A 22,797-nucleotide genomic window follows, 5' to 3' on the forward strand; every position below is an offset into this window, starting at 1 on the left:
TAGAAACTCAGTGCCCCAAATTTTTATATGATAATAATGGTTGTTCCATGCCAAGACTGACATGAATTATACATATTTTCTTACATGAGTTACTATAAGAAAAAGGGAAAACTCAGATTCGCTGTACACAAGGGTTCATGCATCCCATGAATTCTCCGGACTTTGGCTCCGTGAAATATTATATACGGGACTTAATTCATTTAATCAAATGATAAATGATAAGTTTAAGACCAACTTCAGGGAAGCCAAAAACTGCTTCGGAGAACAGAAGAGGCCATCTCAGGACATGGAAGAATCCTGGAATCAATGTCAAACTTGCAGTTCCACGGTCAGGTTTCCGCAGAAGACAACTCAAAGGATAGATCATGAACTGGAAAACATAGTGCCCTGGATAACATCACCCCCGATGTCCAAGGCTAGGAAAGTAGAGACCGTGAAGAATATTTGGTTAGTACACGGTCTTGCACATCATCTAAAATGGGGAACCTAAAGTCATCACAAATACAACCACAAACAATGCGTGAATGGTGATAAATTCTCAATTTCCTGTCTAGCAATTGCAGATCCGTCACAATGGAGGTGGCTCCAAGCTGAGAATTCACAACCTCTCAAGCTCCAAATTCAAAGTCAGCAACAGGATGTTGGATCCTCAGGAAAGCTGTATATTATGCATCACCATTTGATGTTGAATAAAAAGATTGAGGAAGCCCATGGACCCTTGGCAAACCAGTGGAATCGGAAACCAGAGTAGAACCCACCATAGTTACTTCAGAATTAAGTGGTAGTTCATCCAAAGTCTAGTAAAAAAATGAAAGTCATCTTAGGTAAAAATGCTTATCCCAAGGAAAATGGTCGAATAGTTCAAAATGGGTTTTTATGATAAGACCAATAAACTTTGGCTGGAGGAATACTTACTCGGAAAGCTTGCTGCAAAACCCGGAACATCTCTCGACTTTGTTTTCTTTTTGTAGCAATTTCTTCAGGCTCCTGTAACATCTCTTCAAAAAGATTTTCTCTGCAAACAAAGAAAAAGAAAAACCTTCTCACATATAAAGCAATGTTCATACAACGTGTGAAACTGCCCTTTCTCCAGCCCTTATTGCCCAACCAAGGAGAGTACAGGTAATGTGTTCCGCTTGTTGAGCAGGACATATGGTCGGTCTATGACCCCTGGAAGCTTAAGGCATCCTTGAGGTGATCTCGTAGTTCATATGGGGTTGGTGAACGGATCTTCCTTTCTTTTGCGGCATTTAGCTCAAGGGTTGAAGGAATATAATGAATCAAGTTGTTTGCAAGAGCCAACTTGATCCTTTTCCACATCAATCCCGAATGAGGTAATCTTAGGAGAGCCACAGCTGTAACTATTATCCATGTACAATACATAATGCATTTGGCCTCCTCCAATTCACTCAAATAACTGATGGAATAAAAGGGTACTAAAAATTCCATGAAATCAGATTTGTGGCCAAGGAATATTTGAAACTAATAAACAAGCATGTCTAATTAGATTTGCTACCAAGGTGGCCTCCTCAACTGTCAATGCCTATGCATGCAGTTTTTGCACCTAGACAACCTTCATTCCTTTTTGTTCCCCAGACTTTCCACTTGTACATAAAGCATGTGCCAACACAATCTACTCAAGGTAAACTGCAGCGTAGTCCAGTATATGCTTCTCACTTGAACACCTAAGATTGGCTAAACATGTTTGCAAGTCTATTAGCCACATTACCTGTATAATTTTCTAATAAAGACATTGTGCAGCTCTCGTTTAGCATAGTTAACCTGCATGAGAACAAAATGGAATTATTACCCTTTGACGAAATCAATGGAACTTGAAAAGCACATAAAAAACAAAAATCCACAAAAATTAAGCATCTTAATTGTGTCAGGTCGGCCCTAAGGTTCTTTGCCAGATTATTCAGAAGTTGCAGTTGTTTGTACTTTGTACAACTCATTGGTTGTCTAAAAAGTTACTACAATGTGATGTTTTCATGCTCTAACAGTGCAACATGCAACCTGATGGGTTCAACCTGTGATTGTATCATGTCCAACCCATGTTACCTAGAACTCCTAGAAGTCCAACTTATTACTCTCCAGCCATGTCTGACACAATACCAACATTCCTAAACATAGCTTGGACACTACCATTTTCAGAATTCAAAGTGTCCAAAAATGTGATGACAGTTTGGACATGGCATGTCAACTATTGGACACTTCCTGTATGGTATATGGACACTTCAAAATAGTGAAGTGCCAAACGTTATAAGCAACCTTTTGATGTTCTAGTATTGACTAAATAGTGAACAATAATAACCACGAACACCAAATAGCCTCTTGAGTGTTATTTTCCAAAAGAGCCTCATAACTTTTCCACTTAACTTCAAGAATTTTACAATTGATCTATTTCCTTCTCTCTCACTCTCTTTTATATATATATATATATATATATATATATATATATATATATATATATATATATATATATATGTGCTGAATTATAGGTATAACTGAATGTGCTTGTCATAATTTTTTTAATATTTTGTTATTTGGTAAATCCAACCCTAGATATGTGATCTACAGGGTCCCTTTTACTGAGGGATAGACATTTGGATCACTGAACTCCAACCTTGTGAGCAGGATTTCTGACAATTCAAAAATCAATGGTCGTAAAGGCACCAAAAATCTTGATTTAAAAAACATACTTTTTGTTGAAAACACCATACAAAGGGTCAACCCCTAGCAAATCGACCATGTTAATGTTATACATGTGTGTGTGTGTGTATATACATATATATATATATATATATATATATATATATATATATATGTCACACAGACTCTTCTTAGAGGCTGCCGCACTCGCATCGACGCGATGCGACACAGGTGCAGCAACCGGTGCGGTCAACCTATACTCAGGATTACATTTGTCCAAAATGGACTCTGTCAATTTTGACCGAGTCCATTTTGGTCCAAAAAAAAAGAAAAAGTGTGGGGGTATTAGGGCACGACTACGCCCCCCCCCCCCCCGACTCCTCCTCCCCTCTCTGACTCCTCTCCATCCTCGACTCCTCCTCCCGTCTTTCAACGACCACGACGATAACCAGAGGTACCTCTCTCTCTCTCTCTCTCTCTCTCTCTCTCTCTCTCTCTCTCTCTCTCTCTCTCTCTCTCTCTCTTCTTCCTTTTCCTTCTCCTCCTCCCTCTATCGTCGCTGCCTCCTCCTCCTCTCTTTGTTCCTCTTCCTTCTCCTCCTTCCTCCTCTCCTCGTTGACACAAGGGTCGAACCTTCAGAACCGAACCCAAGCGTGTTGGGTTCGGCTCTGATGAACTCTGACCTGTTGGATTCGGTTCTGGTGAATCCAGAGGTCCAGAGCCAAACCCAGGCATACTGGTGAACTCAGGCATGGGTTCACCAAAACCGAACCCAGGTATAACATTGTGTATGATATATTTTTGGCATGCAATTATGCATTCTTTGTTTGTTTTTATTAGTATAATTTACTTCTTTTCTGCTTGACTTGTTTGATTGTTTCTTGTTTTCTTAATTCACTTACCGTAGTCATAACATATTTAGGTTGATTTAATTGTGGTGTTATTTTTTATTAATGAGGAATAACAATTGTAAATTGTTAAATTGATTTATTGCATGAATTTATGCATGATGAATGAATTGATGATAAGATAATTGTTTTTATTTCATTAGTAATAACTTAAAATGTCAAAATTTATATATATACCCTCCCCATACCTAAGTTTTTTTAAAGTGCTGCATCGTCGCACCTGCACCCGTATCCGCACCCGCACCTATATGACACACACATATATATATATATATATATATATATATATATATATATATATATAATAGGTTTTTCCTTCTAGGGGCACTTTGGTCTTTTTGTATGGTTGTAATAGGTTATGCCCATTAGGGGCAGATTTGTCATTTTTTTAGAAACACCATTTTAAATGTTCTATAATTCCGAAGAAAATCAACTTATGAACAATTAGATTTGGCTTTATTTTTATTTTGAGTCTTCAACATGCCTTATGAAAGGAGTGTAAGCATGTGGCAATTAACTTTGTCCACCTTATAACTAAACAACTTACCAAGAAGTGCATAATTGTTTTAGGCACATAGTCTTCAATATTTTTTCTGACAATGTTGAAATATGACCTCAAAAGCAATTTTGTGACTTCTATTTCAACAGTCTCTTGCTCTGTGGGGGTTGCTGATGGCCTCAGTATGGCGAGTGGCTGAAATGATGAATATGTAAAAGTACAAAAAAAGCAAAAGTAAACAATTATGAAAGCAGAAAATATATTACAGATGTGCAGCTACCTCTTTCAATTGGATTATAGAGGGAGTATGCTCAGTATTGTAAAGGGAATCACTATTTGAATTGTAGATTGAGCTTTCGCTCATAGATGAACGGGAATCACTGCCTCCAAATATTGATGATATACGCCAGCTTCCTCCATGGGCGCCCCCTGTTTAGTTCTTTCAATCAGTAGATAAACTGACATGAGTTTGTTCAGAACTTGGGACTTGACTCAGGGTTGAAGGCACCTTAGGTCAAGTTGCTTAAGTTGATCTGGTGTGAAATTTAAACAAAAATTAAAACAAAATAGCCTCGGACTATGAAGGCCACGTTGGATTCAGTCCAAGTGCACTACTGCAAATATGGTCTTGAGGTGGGCCATTGACCCTCAGACCGGGTCGACAGAGTCCTGAGGCAGAGCACAAGCTAGCCCTGGATAACTTGTTTTACACTGTTTTACAGAATCATGAGTCAATTCACCGCATCACAAATTTCCAACTTTCAAAAGCAGATCCGTTCACCGTTAGAAGCATTATGAGACATGATAATGACTTTCAAAATAGTCAAATCTTCAAATATCCAACCATAATAAAACATGAGTGGTTTTGCGTCTATATCACAGAGATGCTTTAAGAATCACATTACCAGATGACCTGGGTCGTTCATTGTTTATGACTGGTTGAACATCCTGGGATGCCTATAAGAAAAGTAAAGGGAAACTTAAAATTACTGACCACAAAAATATTTGACAAAATCCCTTTGACGGTACGAAACATGACATAAACATCTCAAGTACCTGGTCAGCTATAATTCCATTAGAACCCGATCTAGCAAAAAATGATCGAGGCTTCTTATTCTTATCTACTAGTTTCTCTGAATCTACAGCATCCTGTACCCGTCACGCACAAATGCCAATTGCAAGGATCAATAACCATCTACATACTCATGGGTGAATGCACTAAAATGGAATAACATCAAATGATTGTTCACAAAAAATGGGAAGAATACCTTTGGTTTTGGCACTGAAGAAGGCAATGCAGAAGACTTCAACTGCTGTACTGCAATTTCTACTGCTTTACTACCACCAATAAAATTTGGGTGTGAAGTATTTATGTAATCCATCTGTACCAGTAAATCAACCATTCAGTGGCTATCCACAATTTTCATGTGTGGAAAACTTTGGCAAAGCCAATCAAGCTAATGTTCACTTGGCTAATAGAGTAACTAAAAACATGAAACCTCAAAATGATGAATAATCCTTATATTTCCATTAAAATTGGCCTGTGGAATTTTATATAATCGGAGTACAAATAATAATAAATGATATAAATTAGTTCACCAATTACACAGGCCATTCCAAGGTATCCATAAAATCAAAGGGAAACGTGGATGTTAACAAATTCCTTTTTGTTGCATGTAGGGCTGACAAACAAGATGAGACTGAGCACCCCTTTTTTCCAAGCTCAGCTTATGTAACCTTCACGAGCAGCTCCTGGCTTCACTCACCAAGCTTCATTTAAGAGCCTCAACGAGCTTTTGATTGGAGTCATGAGCTGCTCATCTCAGTTCCCAGCCCTAGTAGAATGACACTAAGCAGACAGAGCTTAGAGGTTGATCAACAAATACCAACTCTGATTTTCAAGAAAAATCCATATTCTCTTTGACAAATTATTTCATGACAGGGAAAGTTTGAATGGTGAGCAGATCTAATCTAGAATTTCCATTCGAGAGAAAAGAAAACCCAGTGTGACAAATTACCAATGGCCAACATACAGACCATTGGATAAATTTCTATAAACATCATGGACAATTTTAAGCCACACTGACCAGAAGAAAACCATTGGTAAACTGATAATTGCAGCTTCCCAATGTCATATTACCATAACAGAAGGGCAGTCTCACCAATCTTTGTTATGCGTTATGTGATGTTGCCAGTAAAATAGGCATCACTAGCAGAAACATCGGACAATATACAGACCATTAGATGCATTGATATAAACATCATGGATGATTTTGAATGCCACCTACCATAAGAAACCATGATTAAAAATAACAATTTATAGATTCCCACTGTCATATGACCTAACAGAAGGGTGGTTCATAAATTACCAATGGCCAACATACAGACCATTGGATAAATTTCTATAAACATCATGGACAATTTTAAGCCACACTGACCAGAAGAAAACCATTGGTAAACTGATAATTGCAGCTTCCCAATGTCATATTACCATAACAGAAGGGCAGTCTCACCAATCTTTGTTATGTGTTATGTGATGTTGCCAGTAAAATAGGCATCACTAGCAGAAACATCGGACAATATACAGACCATTAGATGCATTGATATAAACATCATGGATGATTTTGAATGCCACCTACCATAAGAAACCATGATTAAAAATAACAATTTATAGATTCCCACTGTCATATGACCTAACAGAAGGGTGGTTCATAAATCTTTTGTTACATCTTATGTGATATTACCAGCAGATAATGGGGTATCCTGGCAGACACATTGGAGTTCATGAACTTGTTAATGCCTCATTGATCATAAATGCACTTTAGGTCTATTAGACTGAGTAACTTTTAAGCAACCAGTCATTGATTGTACAATCCAAGGAATATTTCTCATTGTACTAGAAATGTACAAGTTAATGAACTTGATCGCACCACTAATCTGATGGTAAAGCCAACCTTCATGTTTATTAATTATTAAGTCGGTAGAATTTTACAACCAGTTTTCAGACTATTGTACTAAAAAAGAGAAATACTAAATGGTAAATATTTTCCATCATAAATATTCACAGGCCCTTTTTCCTTTTTTAGTGGATCTTGATCACCTACTTGCACCAAAGATTAGGATATGCATACAAGAAAAACTGTTATGTACTACAATCTATGCAGCCCCCTAGCCAGTGCCTCTCTTTCTAACTAGGCAGACATTCAGTTGAATCAATCCACTGGTTAAGATTAGAATTGCAAATTGTACATTTGTGTCAAAGACACAAACACAAGGACCATCCTAAGCTGATTTTTGTCAAAATTTTGATGGTTGCTATAAAGGTGAACACCAAGAATCTATGAGCAATAATGAAATTCTGCTAGGGCCAGATCGTCTATAGTTGAACCTAGAAAGAGCTAAATATTGAATATCCATACACCATTAAACTGTAAAATATCGAGACTAACAGCCTTGAAAATGATAGCATATGGAAACAGTTTGCATCATATCCACCTCCATCTCTATGATGTGTCCAATCATCATTTCTGCAGGCCCCAAACCTTCCCGTAAAAAGTTTCCAACAACTTCATAGAGCCGTTTCCGAAGAACTGGGAAACGCTGTAACTTACAAGTTTGGCAAAGGTGGCTAATCTGCAGAAGCAGAGAGTTTTTTCATGACAAGCAAAAGTCAAAATGAGGGATCATTGGATAGTTTATAGTCTGAAAAAGCATCCAGAAATACAAATTAATATAGGATACAAGAGATTACCATACCTTAATCAACTCATCATAAATGAACCGAGCACATTGAAGGCTGGGGTCTAAGAGCCGAGATATTTGCCTCCTAACCAACACTTCGAATGGTACCTGTGCATGATGAAGTTAAGATCATGCTCACAACAAGGGAGCATGTCATGTGCTCCAGACCATAAACATTAATAATCAAAGTACACACCTCAGGTACAAACAATGCATTCTTAGGACCAGTGGCATTTTGGATAGCTGTTCTAATGTCTTCATCACTCAAATCATCACAAGGGTCTACTTCCTGAGAAAGGTTTCAAGCATATCAGAATCAAGAATCACCTACATTACTAAAGTTTCTACATGGTGTGCCTTCTTGTATGGATTCCTAAGATGATCATGAAATCAGTTAACAAATGTTCTTAACATTTACTCACTCCCACCAAAAACAAGGTGAGGTTGATTCAAATATATTAAAAGGACCGATCCATCAAAATAAGAACATGTATTATGTAACAGAACATTATTGCCACAAATTGATTTTATCAATCACTAAATGCCATGTGACAACAAATCACACGAGATAAAATATTAGCACCTCTAGGCTCCTGACGAAGATTGACTGAAAAATATAATGAATGCGAGCTCCACCAGAGAGTTCAGTTGTAGATAATTCTTCATGCTTTCCCTCCACCATAGAAGAAAAGGCTGCAAGGATGGTCCATGTATCAGGAATGATACTATTATTATTAGCAGTTAGTATCATGTGACAAAAGTTAGTGCCATCATCCAACCAACTTTTGGGAACACCATTCAGAGCTGATACTCATACAAATTGATTACATGGTCATAGTAACTTGTTACATCAAGAAAGCAACAAAAAAAAATCCAGTCAAGCCACACTCAAAGCTTGAAGGCCACTTAATGAGCCAAAAAAATCTATTTCTGTTAATAGTTTCATAACCTTCACAGTGTAGAAAATCTAGATAGGACCAACTAAAATGGACTCCATTTAACACCGAAACTACCATATGGAAATTTTCTGTTAGTTGATTCCATGTACATATATCAGGAATATGGTATAACTGTAGGCATAACAGACTTCCTATCTGAAACAAGGGGCATATTCTTTCTAGCACTTTTCGCATGAGACACTGAGCCTGAACACTATATTGTATTCATTTCCAGTTGGTTCTCATGGAATACTTGACAGAAGAAGAGAAATGTGAAAATACTAAACTAAAGTAGCAAGGAGAACCCACCTTCAGAGTATTTTGTGAGGATGCTCAGTACAAGAGCTCCCTGACCAGCCTGCCACATATAAAAAAAATATACAAACAGATAAAAGAAAGGATGAGTCAATGCTGGAATTAAATGCCACTGGCACTGATAAAGAAACACCACCAGTTTAGTGTAAAAACCAACACAAAAGAAAAAAAAAAGGAAAACTACATAGAAATAGAGGCACTAATTTGTTGAACAATACATTGGCTCAATTAGTTCATAGAACCTTTAACAGCATCTGTAATTAGGCGTGTTACTTGAAAGCATGCAATTCCCGGTAGATATTTTGCTTAGGTAAAATCTTGGTCATTCTTCATGCTCTCTTCTCTCTTTTCTAGTTTCTTTTCCACTTCTTCTGTTCTTCACTACTTTCTTTCTCTTACTGTCTGCTTGACTTCCCTAACTCTTCTATTGCCGTCTCCTTTATTTCAGTCCTATGTTCATTTTTCTCCCTCCAATTTACTCAGCTTTTTAGGGAAAATTGCTCATAGAAATTTTAATTTCTACTAAGTGGTGAATTGAATTAAATCACATACACTAGAAGCAAGCGTACATAAAAATATGACATAGTAATGGTTATAAAAATATCTTTTGATTTCTTGAAAATTTCATTTTAGCACAAGAAATCAGGGCTTTCAATAAGTACAGAAACATCTAAATGAATATTGGAAATGCTTGTCTCTTTGGCAGAAGGAAAGCACAGTAGAGCCCACAAGAGTGAACTTTGGCAGCAGTAGACAAGCTTATGCCATGCACCCCTTCATAGAAGAGGATATGCTGTGACACTGTGTTCTCCATTAGTGCAAGATTACAATCTATCCCTCATCTAAATAAAAAAGAATGTCTATAGCACCTGAAATATAATCATTATGATAAACTTTTGGTAGACTAAGTACCTTTAAAATTTTATGGAAATACTAGGATAATGTAAAAAACAGAAAAAAATTTGATACAATCACATATTTAAACAAAGAAAGTGGGCGAAGAACCACTTTGAGTCATGATTGCAAACTTAAGACATCAACAAAATACTCATTAAACTTACTTTAGATTCCGTAATTTCACCATAGGAAGCTAGCTCCTTTGCCAAAGCAACCATTTGAACATTTATGCGGGCCTTCAGTCCAGGAAGAACCCTTCTGATATGCTGTACTAGAATCTAAAAAAAAAATTTAATGTAAGAAAAGTATGATTAAGAACATACCAACACATTCATCCACAAAACCTTACAGGAGACCACCCCCCCCCCAAAAAAAAAAAAGATGTAAATGAAAATAATGTGAAGACTCTTAACATCACTAAAAAGAGATAAGGCAAGAAGGAAAAGAAAAGATATTGGCATCCCTCACATGAAACACATATCAATGAGACAAACTGAAACCAGATCTTGACAAAAAATAGACCATTATCTTTGCCTCACACATCAGCAATATCTGACATAAGACATTAAGGTATTGATTACCTGATTCAGCTTCTTGGCCAACTGAGCAATACCACAGCGATCAGAGAGACCATGATAGACCTGCAACAAATAGTAAAATTCAATTAATATATCATTTACAAGCAAGAAATTATTTGCAGCAAGTTTATAGGATAGACAGTACAGGTCGGCTACGGAAAAAGTTCTCTTCATTTGCCAGTGCCTCCTTAATGCTCCGGTTATATATAATATCCTGTTTTAAAAAGGCATGGGAAAAAGGTCACTGTAAGTTTTACTTTATTGATGCAAGAATGAATGGTGATAACTGTTAAAATATATATAATTTTTTTTCAGTTATAGACAGTTTTGTAATATGTAAATCCCTATAGGGGCATTTTAGTTTTTTTACATGTAATAAGGAATTGGCATTAGGAATAGTATTTATTCCATTTTTTTTGTCTTTTAGGTATTAGAGCATGAGCGCTACGGTCTTTTGACCATAGAGCCATTGGGAGCTCCCAAGTGGCCTCCCTCTCCCTCATGTATTTTGTATAAATAGGGGTGTCCCCTCCCCCCCACACCCCGCCCCTTCATTCTTCAATGCTTGGAACTCAAGCATATGTTCAATAAAGTTATATTCTTTATCTTTTTGTGTTATTATTGGCTCTTGTATTGTCCCATTGTGGACTTGTGCTTGTGCACTTTGTGATTGTGTTCTTGTAAGCCCTTAAAGGCCTTTGTTTATATTTTTCGCATATTTCATTACATCGTAACAGAGTCATAGTGCCTTTGGCCTTGTGAAAAGTGGCCATCGAGTGTTCGTGGTGCTTACGGTGAATCAAGTGAACGTGTTCTTCCACATTCTTTTCTCTCTCTATCTCTTCTTTCATTCAAAATGAAGTATGAACAAAAAATTGATCTTTCCTTTAAGCTAAATGGTTTCAACTACATGCTCTGGGCATCAAATATGAACAATAACCTCAACGGAAAGAAGCTTTGGGGATATGTGATGGGCACTATTCGGAGCATCAACTCAAGCTCACCTAACTAAAAGGAGATCAAGAGAAGGTCTTAGAAGGAGATGCTCGAATTAAAGCTATTCAAGATCATCAATCTAAGATAGAAAATTGAAAAAGTAACCATGCAAAAATGTTTGCATCGTTTATGAATAATGTTGAGTTCAAAATATGTGCCAACATTGCAAAGTTTCGTAAAGCTAATGAGGCATGATTCTTTATGAAGGGTATGCAAAACCAAAAAGATCTTGCAAGACAATATTACCCGCAAGAAAAGATTAGGACTACCAAGAAAGGAAACTTCAATGTCCGAGATTTCTTTAGTGCTCTATCCCCTTTATGGGGATGAATTGGCATTCTTGGAACCTAAGTGGGTTTCCACTGAAGATGTGGAGCTTAGGTATCAATAAATGAAGAGAGAACATTTTTTCAATTCTTGTATGGACTTCGGCCGGAATTTGAACAAGTTAGATCTTCTCTTCTCCATAGATCCAAACATCTTCCTTTGAAAAATGTGGTAGCCGAGATATGCCAAGGAGAAACTTGTCTTGGTATGATTAAGGAAGGAGATGAAGTGTTGGCGGTTTCTAAACCCGACAACCATGTGAAGTTTTATAAGTCTCCATACTTTGAGAGACAAAATAGCTATAGTGAAAATAATAATCATAGTGGTGGCTATAGAAAAACTATTTGACACTATTGCAATAAGCTGAGACAAGTAAGGCCTAATTGTCCCAAGCTCAATGGTGCCTCCAAGAACGTTGGAGAATCCACACCAAAAAATGAAGAATCAATTAAAAAAGGAAGAGACTCATTTTCTCTCTCTCAACTATCAAAGGCACTTCAACAATTACTCAAATCCTCATCTACTTCGGGTGCCGCAATAGCTTCATCTTCTCCTTCAGGTATGTGCACTTGAATTCTTCTTGATTCGGGAACTTCCTTTCATATGACAACACATGAGAATATTTTATTTGATATATGCACTAATTTAAAACTATCTTGTGTTTCTACCGCGGATGGTACATCTTTGCAAATAAAAAGCATTGGAACCTTAGACTCTAAAAATTTTCAAAAATTTTGTGTTCCAAAGCTTATGGTGGTTCCAAAATTAAATTTAGATCTTTTTTTAATTTCTCAAATATCCAACCATGGATGTGAAATCTCCTTCTCATCTAAGAGTTATTTTGTGCAGGATTTTCGGTTCCGAAAGCAAATTGGGCAAGGTCATAAGAGGGGAGATTTGTGTTAGAAAGTGACTTGAAATACATTGGGTTCAATAATGAACCCATATCTATGCACGTGAAGTGCAAATATACCCATTAAAGGGAAACAACATAAGCACATAATGTGCTAACACATAAAACCCATAAAAAGGGAAAAATATGACATAAAGTCATAAGTTGCATATCATTGAAGAATAATGGAGAAGGGGTAAAAACCCCATTACAATGGAGCATAAGCTCCCTCAAGAAGTAAGAAATACAAAGGGGAGAGCCCCTATTTATAACAACAAAAAGGAGCCTTGGAGGGGCTCCACTCATAGACGTTGGAGCCCCTCCAACGGTCACAAATGTGACCGTTGGAAGGGGCCCAACGTCTATTTGAGTGGGCCCCCCAAGGTACCTTTTGGTACTTGAGAAAAAAGAAATAAAAAATAAAAGAAAAATAAAAATAAAATAAATTACAATCACATTCATAAAGTGAATGTGCGTAAAACAGAGGAAAAGACTAAAATACCCCTACGGCTAAACAAAAGGAAAATATATATTTTATATATATAAATAGGAGGATACATATACATATATACCATATATGTATATGTATCATCTTTTATATATATAAAATATGTCTAATTACAACAATTGATGGGTACATTTTAACACCCCCCCTCAAGCTTTGCAGGGAAACGAAAAGATTGAAAAAAAGGCAAAACTCCACGAGGCTTCGGCAAGGATGCAATGAAACTTGAAATAGCCTTCCTCCAATTGTCTTCAAATGATGAACCCATTTCCCGAACCATCCAGGGTACTTCCCTTTGTCCTATCTCCAAGATCCTGAGAAAAGAAAACAGCAAAGAACAAGTAAACAATATCTTTGCACTTTACTCAAAAAGGAACATTCCTAACAAGGTGCAAAATTTATGCATAATATGATAGTTACTTTAGTATGAAACGAAAAATTTAGAAAACCAAAGTTTCTAAATCATACATTATGTTAAAACAAAATGAGCGGAAGCAAATTATGCAAAAATTGCAAGAATGCATAATGCATTCATAAGGTCCATCATTGGACAAATATAACCCCATAATGGGGAATAACAAAATGATCCACTAAGGGATACCACAAGAAGCCTACGAAGAGGCATAACATACATATGCTTTATTGAATGAGAGCCAAAAAAAAGCCATAAAGAGCATATGCATATACGAATCATAATATGAATTGATACTCAAAGAACTAAAACATGCTTCAAACATGTAGTGAAGTTCCAAAAAAGAGAAACGAAGTCTCCAAGCATACTTTAGGCAAAATAAACCCAAGAGTTCACAAGGTTTTTAAAAACATTTATGAAAGTCACACTTAATAAAAAAAACATTTTACATATAAGGGTGGCAAAAACCATAAGCACTTAATATATAGATTAAATGCTAAGAAATCAACTTGATATGCATATCAAAAAGATGATTTACTTGAAAAAACACAAGTCATGAATGGAATTTTGCAAATTTCAATAATAGTTTATTCATTACAAACAACTTCCTCATTAGTCCTCCAAAACCCATAAATCAAATGTATAAGCTACTAGATCAAGAATATAAAACCATTAAAGGCAAAAGACACACACAAAGGTGTGTAAACGAACCTCTTGTCTACATATAATAATACTTGAAATAAGTGCATCTACGACAAGAGCAAGAGAATACATGCCAACATGGACTAAAAAGTATCTCTTGTCTACGTAAAAATACACTTAAAACCAAGTATGTTCAGCTACTAAAACAAGAGTAATAAGCCAATCATGGGCTAAAACATAATACATCTCTTGTCTACATAAGATGGCACTTGAAATGAGTGAAATAAGCCATCCATGGGCATACATCTAAGCGACTAGAACAAGAACACAAACGCCAACATGGACTAAGATCACACACGATTGTGTGAATCAACGTGTCTTGTCTACATATAAGATCACTCAAGACAAGTGTGTTCAGCTACTAGACCAAGAGAGCAAAAGCTAACAAAGGGCTAAAAACACACGAAGGTGTAATAAAATTCTTGTCTACATATGATGACACTTAGATAATGGGCATAAAAGGAAAGGACTTTTGAGGCAATAAAGCTTGTAATGACAACATATAAATAAAACCTCGAATGAAACAATATTCCTTTTAAAAAAGAATACTCATAACAATAACATTTTGGAATAAATGCATGTAAAAAGTATCTTCAACAAGATACTACAATCGATAAAATAATATTCTTGAGAACAAATGTGTGAACATACACACACCAAGAACACTTGTGAAAAAACACAAGAACACAAGTGCACAACAAGCACAACATACGGAATCACAAATGTGCAAGTGCACTCATAAGATTCTTAAACAAATAAAAGGTTGGGCTATAATCCCCAAACACCTTGATTTTAAATATACCTTAAAACATTTAAGGTTTCAAACACCATATGTCCATCACATTTACATAGAGGCATCCATAATATCAATGGCCACAAGAGAAAAAATGAGTGACACACTCATAATTAGAGATCAAATAACAAATCATTTTAGAGTCCCAAGGTGCCCATAACTCACCTCAACAACCATCTATAATATGGAAGGTGGACAATCTAAAATGATACAACACGAGGTGCCCATAACTCACCTCGACAAACATCTCTAATATAACAAAAAATAAGGCCAAATAAATGATGCATTAAATAACATGTGATGGACAAATATAAGTGCCACAAAAGGGCAGTAACCACATAAGGAATCATTTTCCAAATAAAAGTTTTTACCAAGAGGACCGATTAACAAATTGAATCAAAGGTCCAATATAATCCATCAAAACAATTTTGCATAAACACGAATTATGCTTAATCTTCAAAAGAAGAATTGTACCAAAAAAGACTTATTAAGCAACAAACACAACAACATAAAGAATTCATCAAGACAATCAAGCTTTTAATCAAAGAAATCATAAGAACCGTAATGGTTCAGAAAGAAGGCTTTAACACAATACTCAAGGAAAGAATATTCAAAAAACACTTGAAAATTTATAGATTTGGAATTAAATCCCATACAACAATTTTAAAATATTCTTTGATTGTGATGAGATATGCGGACACATACAAAGTGCTATAAGCACTTACAATGATTTAACAAGAACTCAATATCTAAATTTATTATATTTTTCATAAAAGAAATGTGCATAAAATACAAAAATACACAAAAGTGAGCAAGTATGCACTTTATAAAAAGAGCAATGCTTGAAATTCTCAAATTTTAATTATGTAATTACATGCTTGATAAGTGCAATTGAGGACAAAGAAAACCATATTATGGCCAATGTAGGCATCTTTAAAGATATTATTAAGAGGTTTCGAAACCTTATGAAAAATACAAACCAACAAGTTTATAAGGATGAAAAATGAAATCATTTATACCAAAAAGGATGTAATAGATGAACTATGCACTCTATGTGGGAAATTCCTTTTAAAACAATCTTTCCTAATGGTTTATCATAGATAATTTTTCAAAAAAGAAACATTGAAAAACTTTTTAGGAGTTCTTATAAGTCATCATTAACAAGAACTACTTTAGGATTCAACAAAGATTTTAGATGTGAGAGATTCTCATATAATGATTATATCAAATTTTTCAAAAATGCACTAAAATCCATAATAAAGAGGGGAACTCGAATCAAATTAGGGTTCATATGAGAGTTAAAAAATTTTAAGCAAAGATCATTATTTTAGCAAGAAATCATATATATAATTTTTAAAAGTTAACTTATAGGTCAATCATGAAATATTTATATAAGAACTATAAATCTCACATAATTGAAGGTAATTTTTTAAAAACATAAATTACTATTATATGCGATGAGTAGTTCGAAAAACACGAATTTTATATTTGGACAACAAACGATTTCACCAAATTTAAAAGGAGATATTTTCAAAATATATGAGCACACGAAATGTGAAAAGAAATAATTCAACTATCATGACCATTAAATGAACAAACTATATGCAAGAAACATATTTTCAAATGCATAATACTTTAGGAAAAGGGATACATACCGAATAACTTTAAAAGCATAATACTTTAGGAAGAGCAATGAATACTTCACCATTTCTTGAGCGACACGCTTTCTGTTGCACCAAAGGACAACCCCATCGTGACCTCGCTCTGATACCATGTTAGAAAGTGACTTGAAATACATTGGGTTCAATAATGAACCCATATCTATGCACGTGAAGTGCAAATATACCCATTAAAGGGAAACAACATAAGCACATAATGTGCTAACACATAAAACCCATAAAAAGGGAAAAATATGACATAAAGTCATAAGTTGCATATCATTGAAGAATAATGGAGAAGGGGTAAAAACCCCATTACAATGGAGCATAAGCTCCCTCAAGAAGTAAGAAATACAAAGGGGAGAGCCCCTATTTATAACAACAAAAAGGAGCCTTGGAGGGGCTCCACTCATAGACGTTGGAGCCCCTCCAACGGTCACAAATGTGACCGTTGGAAGGGGCCCAACGTCTATTTGAGTGGGCCCCCCAAGGTACCTTTTGGTACTTGAGAAAAAAGAAATAAAAAATAAAAGAAAAATAAAAATAAAATAAATTACAATCACATTCATAAAGTGAATGTGCGTAAAACAGAGGAAAAGACTAAAATACCCCTACGGCTAAACAAAAGGAAAATATATATTTTATATATATAAATAGGAGGATACATATACATATATACCATATATGTGTATGTATCATCTTTTATATATATAAAATATGTCTAATTACAACAATTGATGGGTGCATTTTAACAATTTGTACTTCATGAATTCTTTAAATCTTTCCTCAAAATCTTTTCGTAATTATGTCCAAGATAAAGACATTGAAACTTGGCATAAAAGGCTTGGACATCTTAGTTATTCAAGATGTATATTTTTCCTTTTGGGAAAAAATTTTGTAATAAAAAAGATGTCATTTGCAAGGATTGTATTCTTGGAAAGATGAAATCTACTCCATTTGCTATGACCACACAAAATCGGCTTCCTGGACTGAAGATCCTGTATCAAACAATCATTAGATGAAAACAAGATTTGGCATCCATGATCCGCAATTTGGGAAACGGATAAGAGGGTTAAATTTAATTTTGGTATTATTCTAATATTGGGTACAAAAAAGGTTTAATGTTTTTGTAAAGTCCAAAACTTTTGATTTTTAAAAAAGTTCTATCAACGGTTGAAACATAAGAATCATTTGGGTTAATATGACATTCAGATAGTGTCAACTTCTTTGGGGTCATACGAAAAGAAGCACCGAAATCAAGAATCCAAGAAGTCTTACCGAGGACAATGCACGTTGATAAGGTCGAGCCCGAGAGAGAAGAAGCTTAACTTTTGAACATTGGTTGTAGTGCCTCTATGAGTTGTGCCAAAGACAATGAGTGTAACGCTCCAAAATTTTAACTTTTAATTTTGAAAACATTTAGAGAAAACCTTTCAAAGTTCAGGATTTTGATATTTCAAATTGTAAGCGGAAGCAATTTTCTTTTAGAGAGGAAAACAAGTTGACAATTATGGGCATGTTAGCTTACAAACGAATCTTACTTATAGAGAATAGCCAGGATGCTAGCAGAAAGAGGGTGATCTCGAGCCATGTTGCATCGCGTCATCGACTATCTGAAAAGTACTACTCCTCACCTCTTTCTGAACTGACTCTGATACCAAGTTGTAACGCCCCAAAATTTCAACTTGTGATTTCGAAAACATTGATGAAAAACCTTTCAAAGATAAGAGTGTTTTACTTTTAAAATCGACAGCGGAAGTAATTTAAAAAGGAGCACAAGTTAACAAATTATGAGCACGTTAGCTATAAAATCATCATAATCCATAAAACTGTTACTCAAAGTAAGTGCAAAACAAAACCATAACTTATTAATAGAATTTTTAGTTTATTACAAAATAAGCATTCTTCCCCACAATCCAAAAATCTAAAGAAAACTCAAAACTCAGAGCCAAGACGCCAACAGAAAGAAGGAAAAATCTTGAGCCATGTTGCATCCCGCCATCGTCTGCCTATAAAGTCTTACTCGTCACCTGCCCATGAAATGGGTTAGTTTCATAACAAACTAGTACGTATACGAATAGACAATGTAAAATAAAATAAATCAAGACATTCATGAGATAAGCAGTTTATTTTATAAAAAACAATAATTAAAATGTATAATCTATTCTAGCAGGTGCAGCATATGCAAAGATCTACTGTCCTGAAACAGATATTCTTTATAAGATACAAACAACATTGTAAGTAATATGAATCTCAATTATCTACAACTATTGTGAAAGGGGATATTCTTTAAGTTCTGATATTATTGTTCAGCATTAGTTCATGCATTAATGCTTATTTGGTTTCGCATGATATTTGTTTCTGCATGATATATGGTTGAATGCTTGAATGGTAAAGTAGTTGTGGTAAGTTGTTGCTTATGATATTCCTCTGAAATTTATGCATTAATTTGTTTATGTTATTTTTTTTACTGTTTTGACTTTTAGAGGAATTCGTACGAGGACTTCAGTTCTTAACCATTTTCTTAAAACTGTTTTACAGGCACGGATGATCAATGATGTCTCATACTGGCTAGCTGGAGGCTATGAGAGTTGTGACCTATGTCACAGGGATTCGGTTAGGAGGGTGCCGCACCCGCGTCGACGCGACTCGACGCGGGTGCGGGTGCCGCACCGGGTGCGGTCAACCCGATCCTGGGTGCGTTGACCGCACCCAGGATCATTAAGGTCCATTTTTTTTAAAAAAAAAATTGCCCAAATGGGCTTCGAAATTTAAAAAAAAAAAAATTATGCAGCTGACAGGATCATTAAGGTCCATTAATGTTGTCAGCTGTCTGTCAGCAGCTGTGCTGACAGCTGCAAAAAAAAAACCCGCCTATTCCCCTGACTCCCTTTATATATATATATATATATATATATATATATATATATATATATATATATATTACATTTTTGCTCCTGCCGCACCCCCGCACCCGGGTTTTTTGGAAGTGCCGAATCCCTGCACCCGCACCCATGTGACATAGGTTGTGACTGGTTTTTGGTTTCTGACATGATGGCTTGATTAGACAGACAATTTTTATTTCTTAGACTATTTGACAGTTTGATTAAATTAATAATGTTTGATTTATTTCTTCAGTTATTTCAATGCACGGTATGGTTTATTTCTATTATTTTTACGAGGGTCAGTTAGGATCGTTACAAATAACACAAATCAGTTACACCAAAAACAAATCAGTTAGGATCACATATCCAATACTTTCCATATCCCATATCACGTTCCAACACGTGGGACAACCAAGCAACAACATTAAGTAAGAGGGCCATCTTCTTCCTACCTTTTGGTTGGGTTCCAAAAACTTGACACTTGGTCTTAGTGGTTTACGTTAGAGATGGAAAATGGAGGTTTCCAAGGCAATGAAATTCTACATGTAGAAGGCGTATACTGGCTTGAGCACAAAAAAAGAATAGTATTCGACTTTCTAGCTTCATTACTGCCTACGGGATGCGAGGCAGAAGGTGAAAGAACAAGTACATAGAATTCATCAAATAGACAAACCATTGGCCCTATGGGTGTAACTGGGACTATACCCGACCCGATGTCCAGTACTGATATTGGTGGACCCATAGTGAAAATGGGTTGGGTCTTGGGTATTGTAAATGAAGATCTGAACCCAAATGGACCTGAGTCGGTTATGTACCCGAATCGACTAGTACCCGACCTGACTATATACCTGAACCAACCTGTACCCGATCCATTTGAAGGTTTCCAATTGGTAAGTATTATATACTCAATTAAAAATTTAAATATATTGATAATCTTAGAATTAATATGCATTGCATTTTAGTAATCTAAACTTTAACTCATTTTTACATATACTTCCTATTGCCCATATCCGGATATCATGGAATTGTCGGATTGCAGTGAATCCCAGAATAGTACTCGAGAACTCATTGAATTTTATACATTGATATATCATTTTTTTGTTTCAACTTAAAATGTTTGTTTGGCGTAGATATATTCTTTTTATATTCAGATCTTGACATGATTTAGAATAGTTATTAAGCTTCTATTTTGTTAGCATATAATCTTCTTAATAAACAGTTGATTTCATTAATTTACATATTTTTTATTTGTGGGTAATTAGATCTAGAATACTGATCATATCAACATCTGAGTTGAAACCCAAACCCGTTAACCTACATGGGTCTACTTTTTCAGTCATACCCAGACCCAAACTCGACCTGAATCAAAACAGGTCTACTAAAAACCCGACCCGGTTATACCTGACCCAATGTATACCCAAACCCATTAACCCATATGGGTCCACAGTTTCTAGCTGTACCCGAACCTGAATTAGATTGTTTCAGGTTTGGGTCTTACTTTTAGACTCAATTCAGAATCAGGTCTGATAAGACCCGACCCAAACCTGACCCGGTTACACCCTTAATTGGCCCTAAGCAAGGGATAGCTGTACATTGCACAGCTGTATTGCCATCCTTTTATTTGGCCAAGGATGGTAATTTTTTAACCATCAGCTTTTCCAAATGGAAACCTTGATTTCATAACTACATAAACTAATTCTCTTTTCCCCTTTACTGAAAGAAAAAGAAAAAAGATTTAGGCATGTGTAAAACAACATAATAAATCCGACAAGTAAAGAGTGGCAGGAAAATTTAAGAATGCATAATAATCTCTTTCCATTAAACTAGAATAAATCTATTACCTCTTGACTGCGATTTACAATGCCCACATAACCAAGTCGAAGGGGAATTACATTCCCAAGCAAAAAATTACGAGCATCAGTACCCCGATCCATTATATCCAGCTGAACAAAAGAGGGGGAAACAACAGTCAAGCTTCCTGGCTTATTTGTGGAAAGGTTATGGTTTAATGGCTAGAGAACATGAAAAAAATGCACAATGTGATGTATTTTGACCTTTGTAATAACTCCAATAGTTCTAGAACCTGCCAAAGGAATAAAAACATTAAGGAATGGTCGTGCATCTATTTAACAGCAGAAGATTAACAAACCCGATTTATGAAATATATTTTCAGAATGTACCATCAGGATCTGCAATTCTTGCCATTTGGAGTGCATCTGAATTTGCTAGATCTGAATTTGCTGGTGTAACTGCCAATATTATACAAGTTTCGTGCTTGATGTATGATAGTATCATAGTCCTGATTTGTGCTTCAATATCAGTTGGCTGATCGCCTACTGGGACCTTTGTTATTCCAGGTAAATCCACTAAAGTGATATTAAGAACATTTGGAGAAAACACCTTTAAGCGAATTTGCTTATCAGAAACACCCTTGTTTGCGCCAACCTCCCTTTCTGTTTCAGCCTACATCAATAAGAATCAATTTATTGTGAACCTTCATAAGCCATCAAAGTAGGCCAATTAAAAGTGGAAAATCAACATAACTGCCATGCTTCATTAAAAGTATACGCAAAATAATATTAATGCATCTTAGAGAAATAACAACTAAAATCATCGTGAGACTGTTTGTTACTAGGAATAAGAAGAATCATTCCTAAATAAATGATTTCACTGAAACATAAACACAAATGGTGGATCTAAATCTTGTGTTTGTTAATAAGAATAAGAAGAATCGTCCAGAAATAAATGATTACACCAAAACATAACCACAAATAAAAGATTTAGATATTCCACATAAAATTGCAGAACTCTTTTTCCAGCATACATAAAGATGATAGTGCCCCATAGTATAATGTAATCTCACTGGCACACGAATTCAACACCAGGAATTGAGCCCATTGTTTTCTGTTGGTCAAAATGGGAATATTTGTAAATAGGAAAAACACTAGACCAGGGAATAGACGAAGTAAATACAAGCATGTCTCTGTACATGCATATGAACAAATGAGAAGTGTGCTTGACATTCTTGCTAAAAGGTAGACATTTTTACCTTAAAACAGATTAAATCTGTTTGATGTAGTAATCAAATCAAATGCATTT

General features: G+C 35.5%; 1 protein-coding gene across 1 annotated transcript in view; it reads right to left on the minus strand.

Annotated features, from left to right (window-relative positions):
* LOC149838858 (dynamin-related protein 3A-like) overlaps window positions 1–22,797 on the minus strand; it is a 35,565-nt gene continuing 12,768 nt past the window's right edge. The window contains exons 2-20 of the mRNA XM_090006846.1: window positions 21,879–22,161; window positions 21,753–21,781; window positions 21,540–21,641; window positions 10,674–10,742; window positions 10,532–10,591; window positions 10,115–10,228; window positions 9,048–9,096; window positions 8,384–8,493; window positions 7,997–8,089; window positions 7,816–7,908; window positions 7,555–7,692; window positions 5,328–5,441; window positions 5,116–5,208; window positions 4,965–5,016; window positions 4,340–4,488; window positions 4,108–4,254; window positions 1,730–1,782; window positions 916–1,015; window positions 1–797 (exon numbers count right to left, since the gene is read on the minus strand). Of these exons, the coding sequence (XP_089862972.1) occupies window positions 666–797; window positions 916–1,015; window positions 1,730–1,782; window positions 4,108–4,254; window positions 4,340–4,488; window positions 4,965–5,016; window positions 5,116–5,208; window positions 5,328–5,441; window positions 7,555–7,692; window positions 7,816–7,908; window positions 7,997–8,089; window positions 8,384–8,493; window positions 9,048–9,096; window positions 10,115–10,228; window positions 10,532–10,591; window positions 10,674–10,742; window positions 21,540–21,641; window positions 21,753–21,781; window positions 21,879–22,161 (1,980 nt within the window). The 3' untranslated portion in view covers window positions 1–665. The remainder of the gene's footprint in view (window positions 798–915; window positions 1,016–1,729; window positions 1,783–4,107; window positions 4,255–4,339; window positions 4,489–4,964; window positions 5,017–5,115; window positions 5,209–5,327; window positions 5,442–7,554; window positions 7,693–7,815; window positions 7,909–7,996; window positions 8,090–8,383; window positions 8,494–9,047; window positions 9,097–10,114; window positions 10,229–10,531; window positions 10,592–10,673; window positions 10,743–21,539; window positions 21,642–21,752; window positions 21,782–21,878; window positions 22,162–22,797) is intronic.

Source organism: Nuphar pumila, chromosome 5 (assembly GCF_984573655.1).
Source record: "Nuphar pumila chromosome 5, dmNupPumi1.hap1.1, whole genome shotgun sequence".
NCBI lineage: Eukaryota > Viridiplantae > Streptophyta > Magnoliopsida > Nymphaeales > Nymphaeaceae > Nuphar > Nuphar pumila.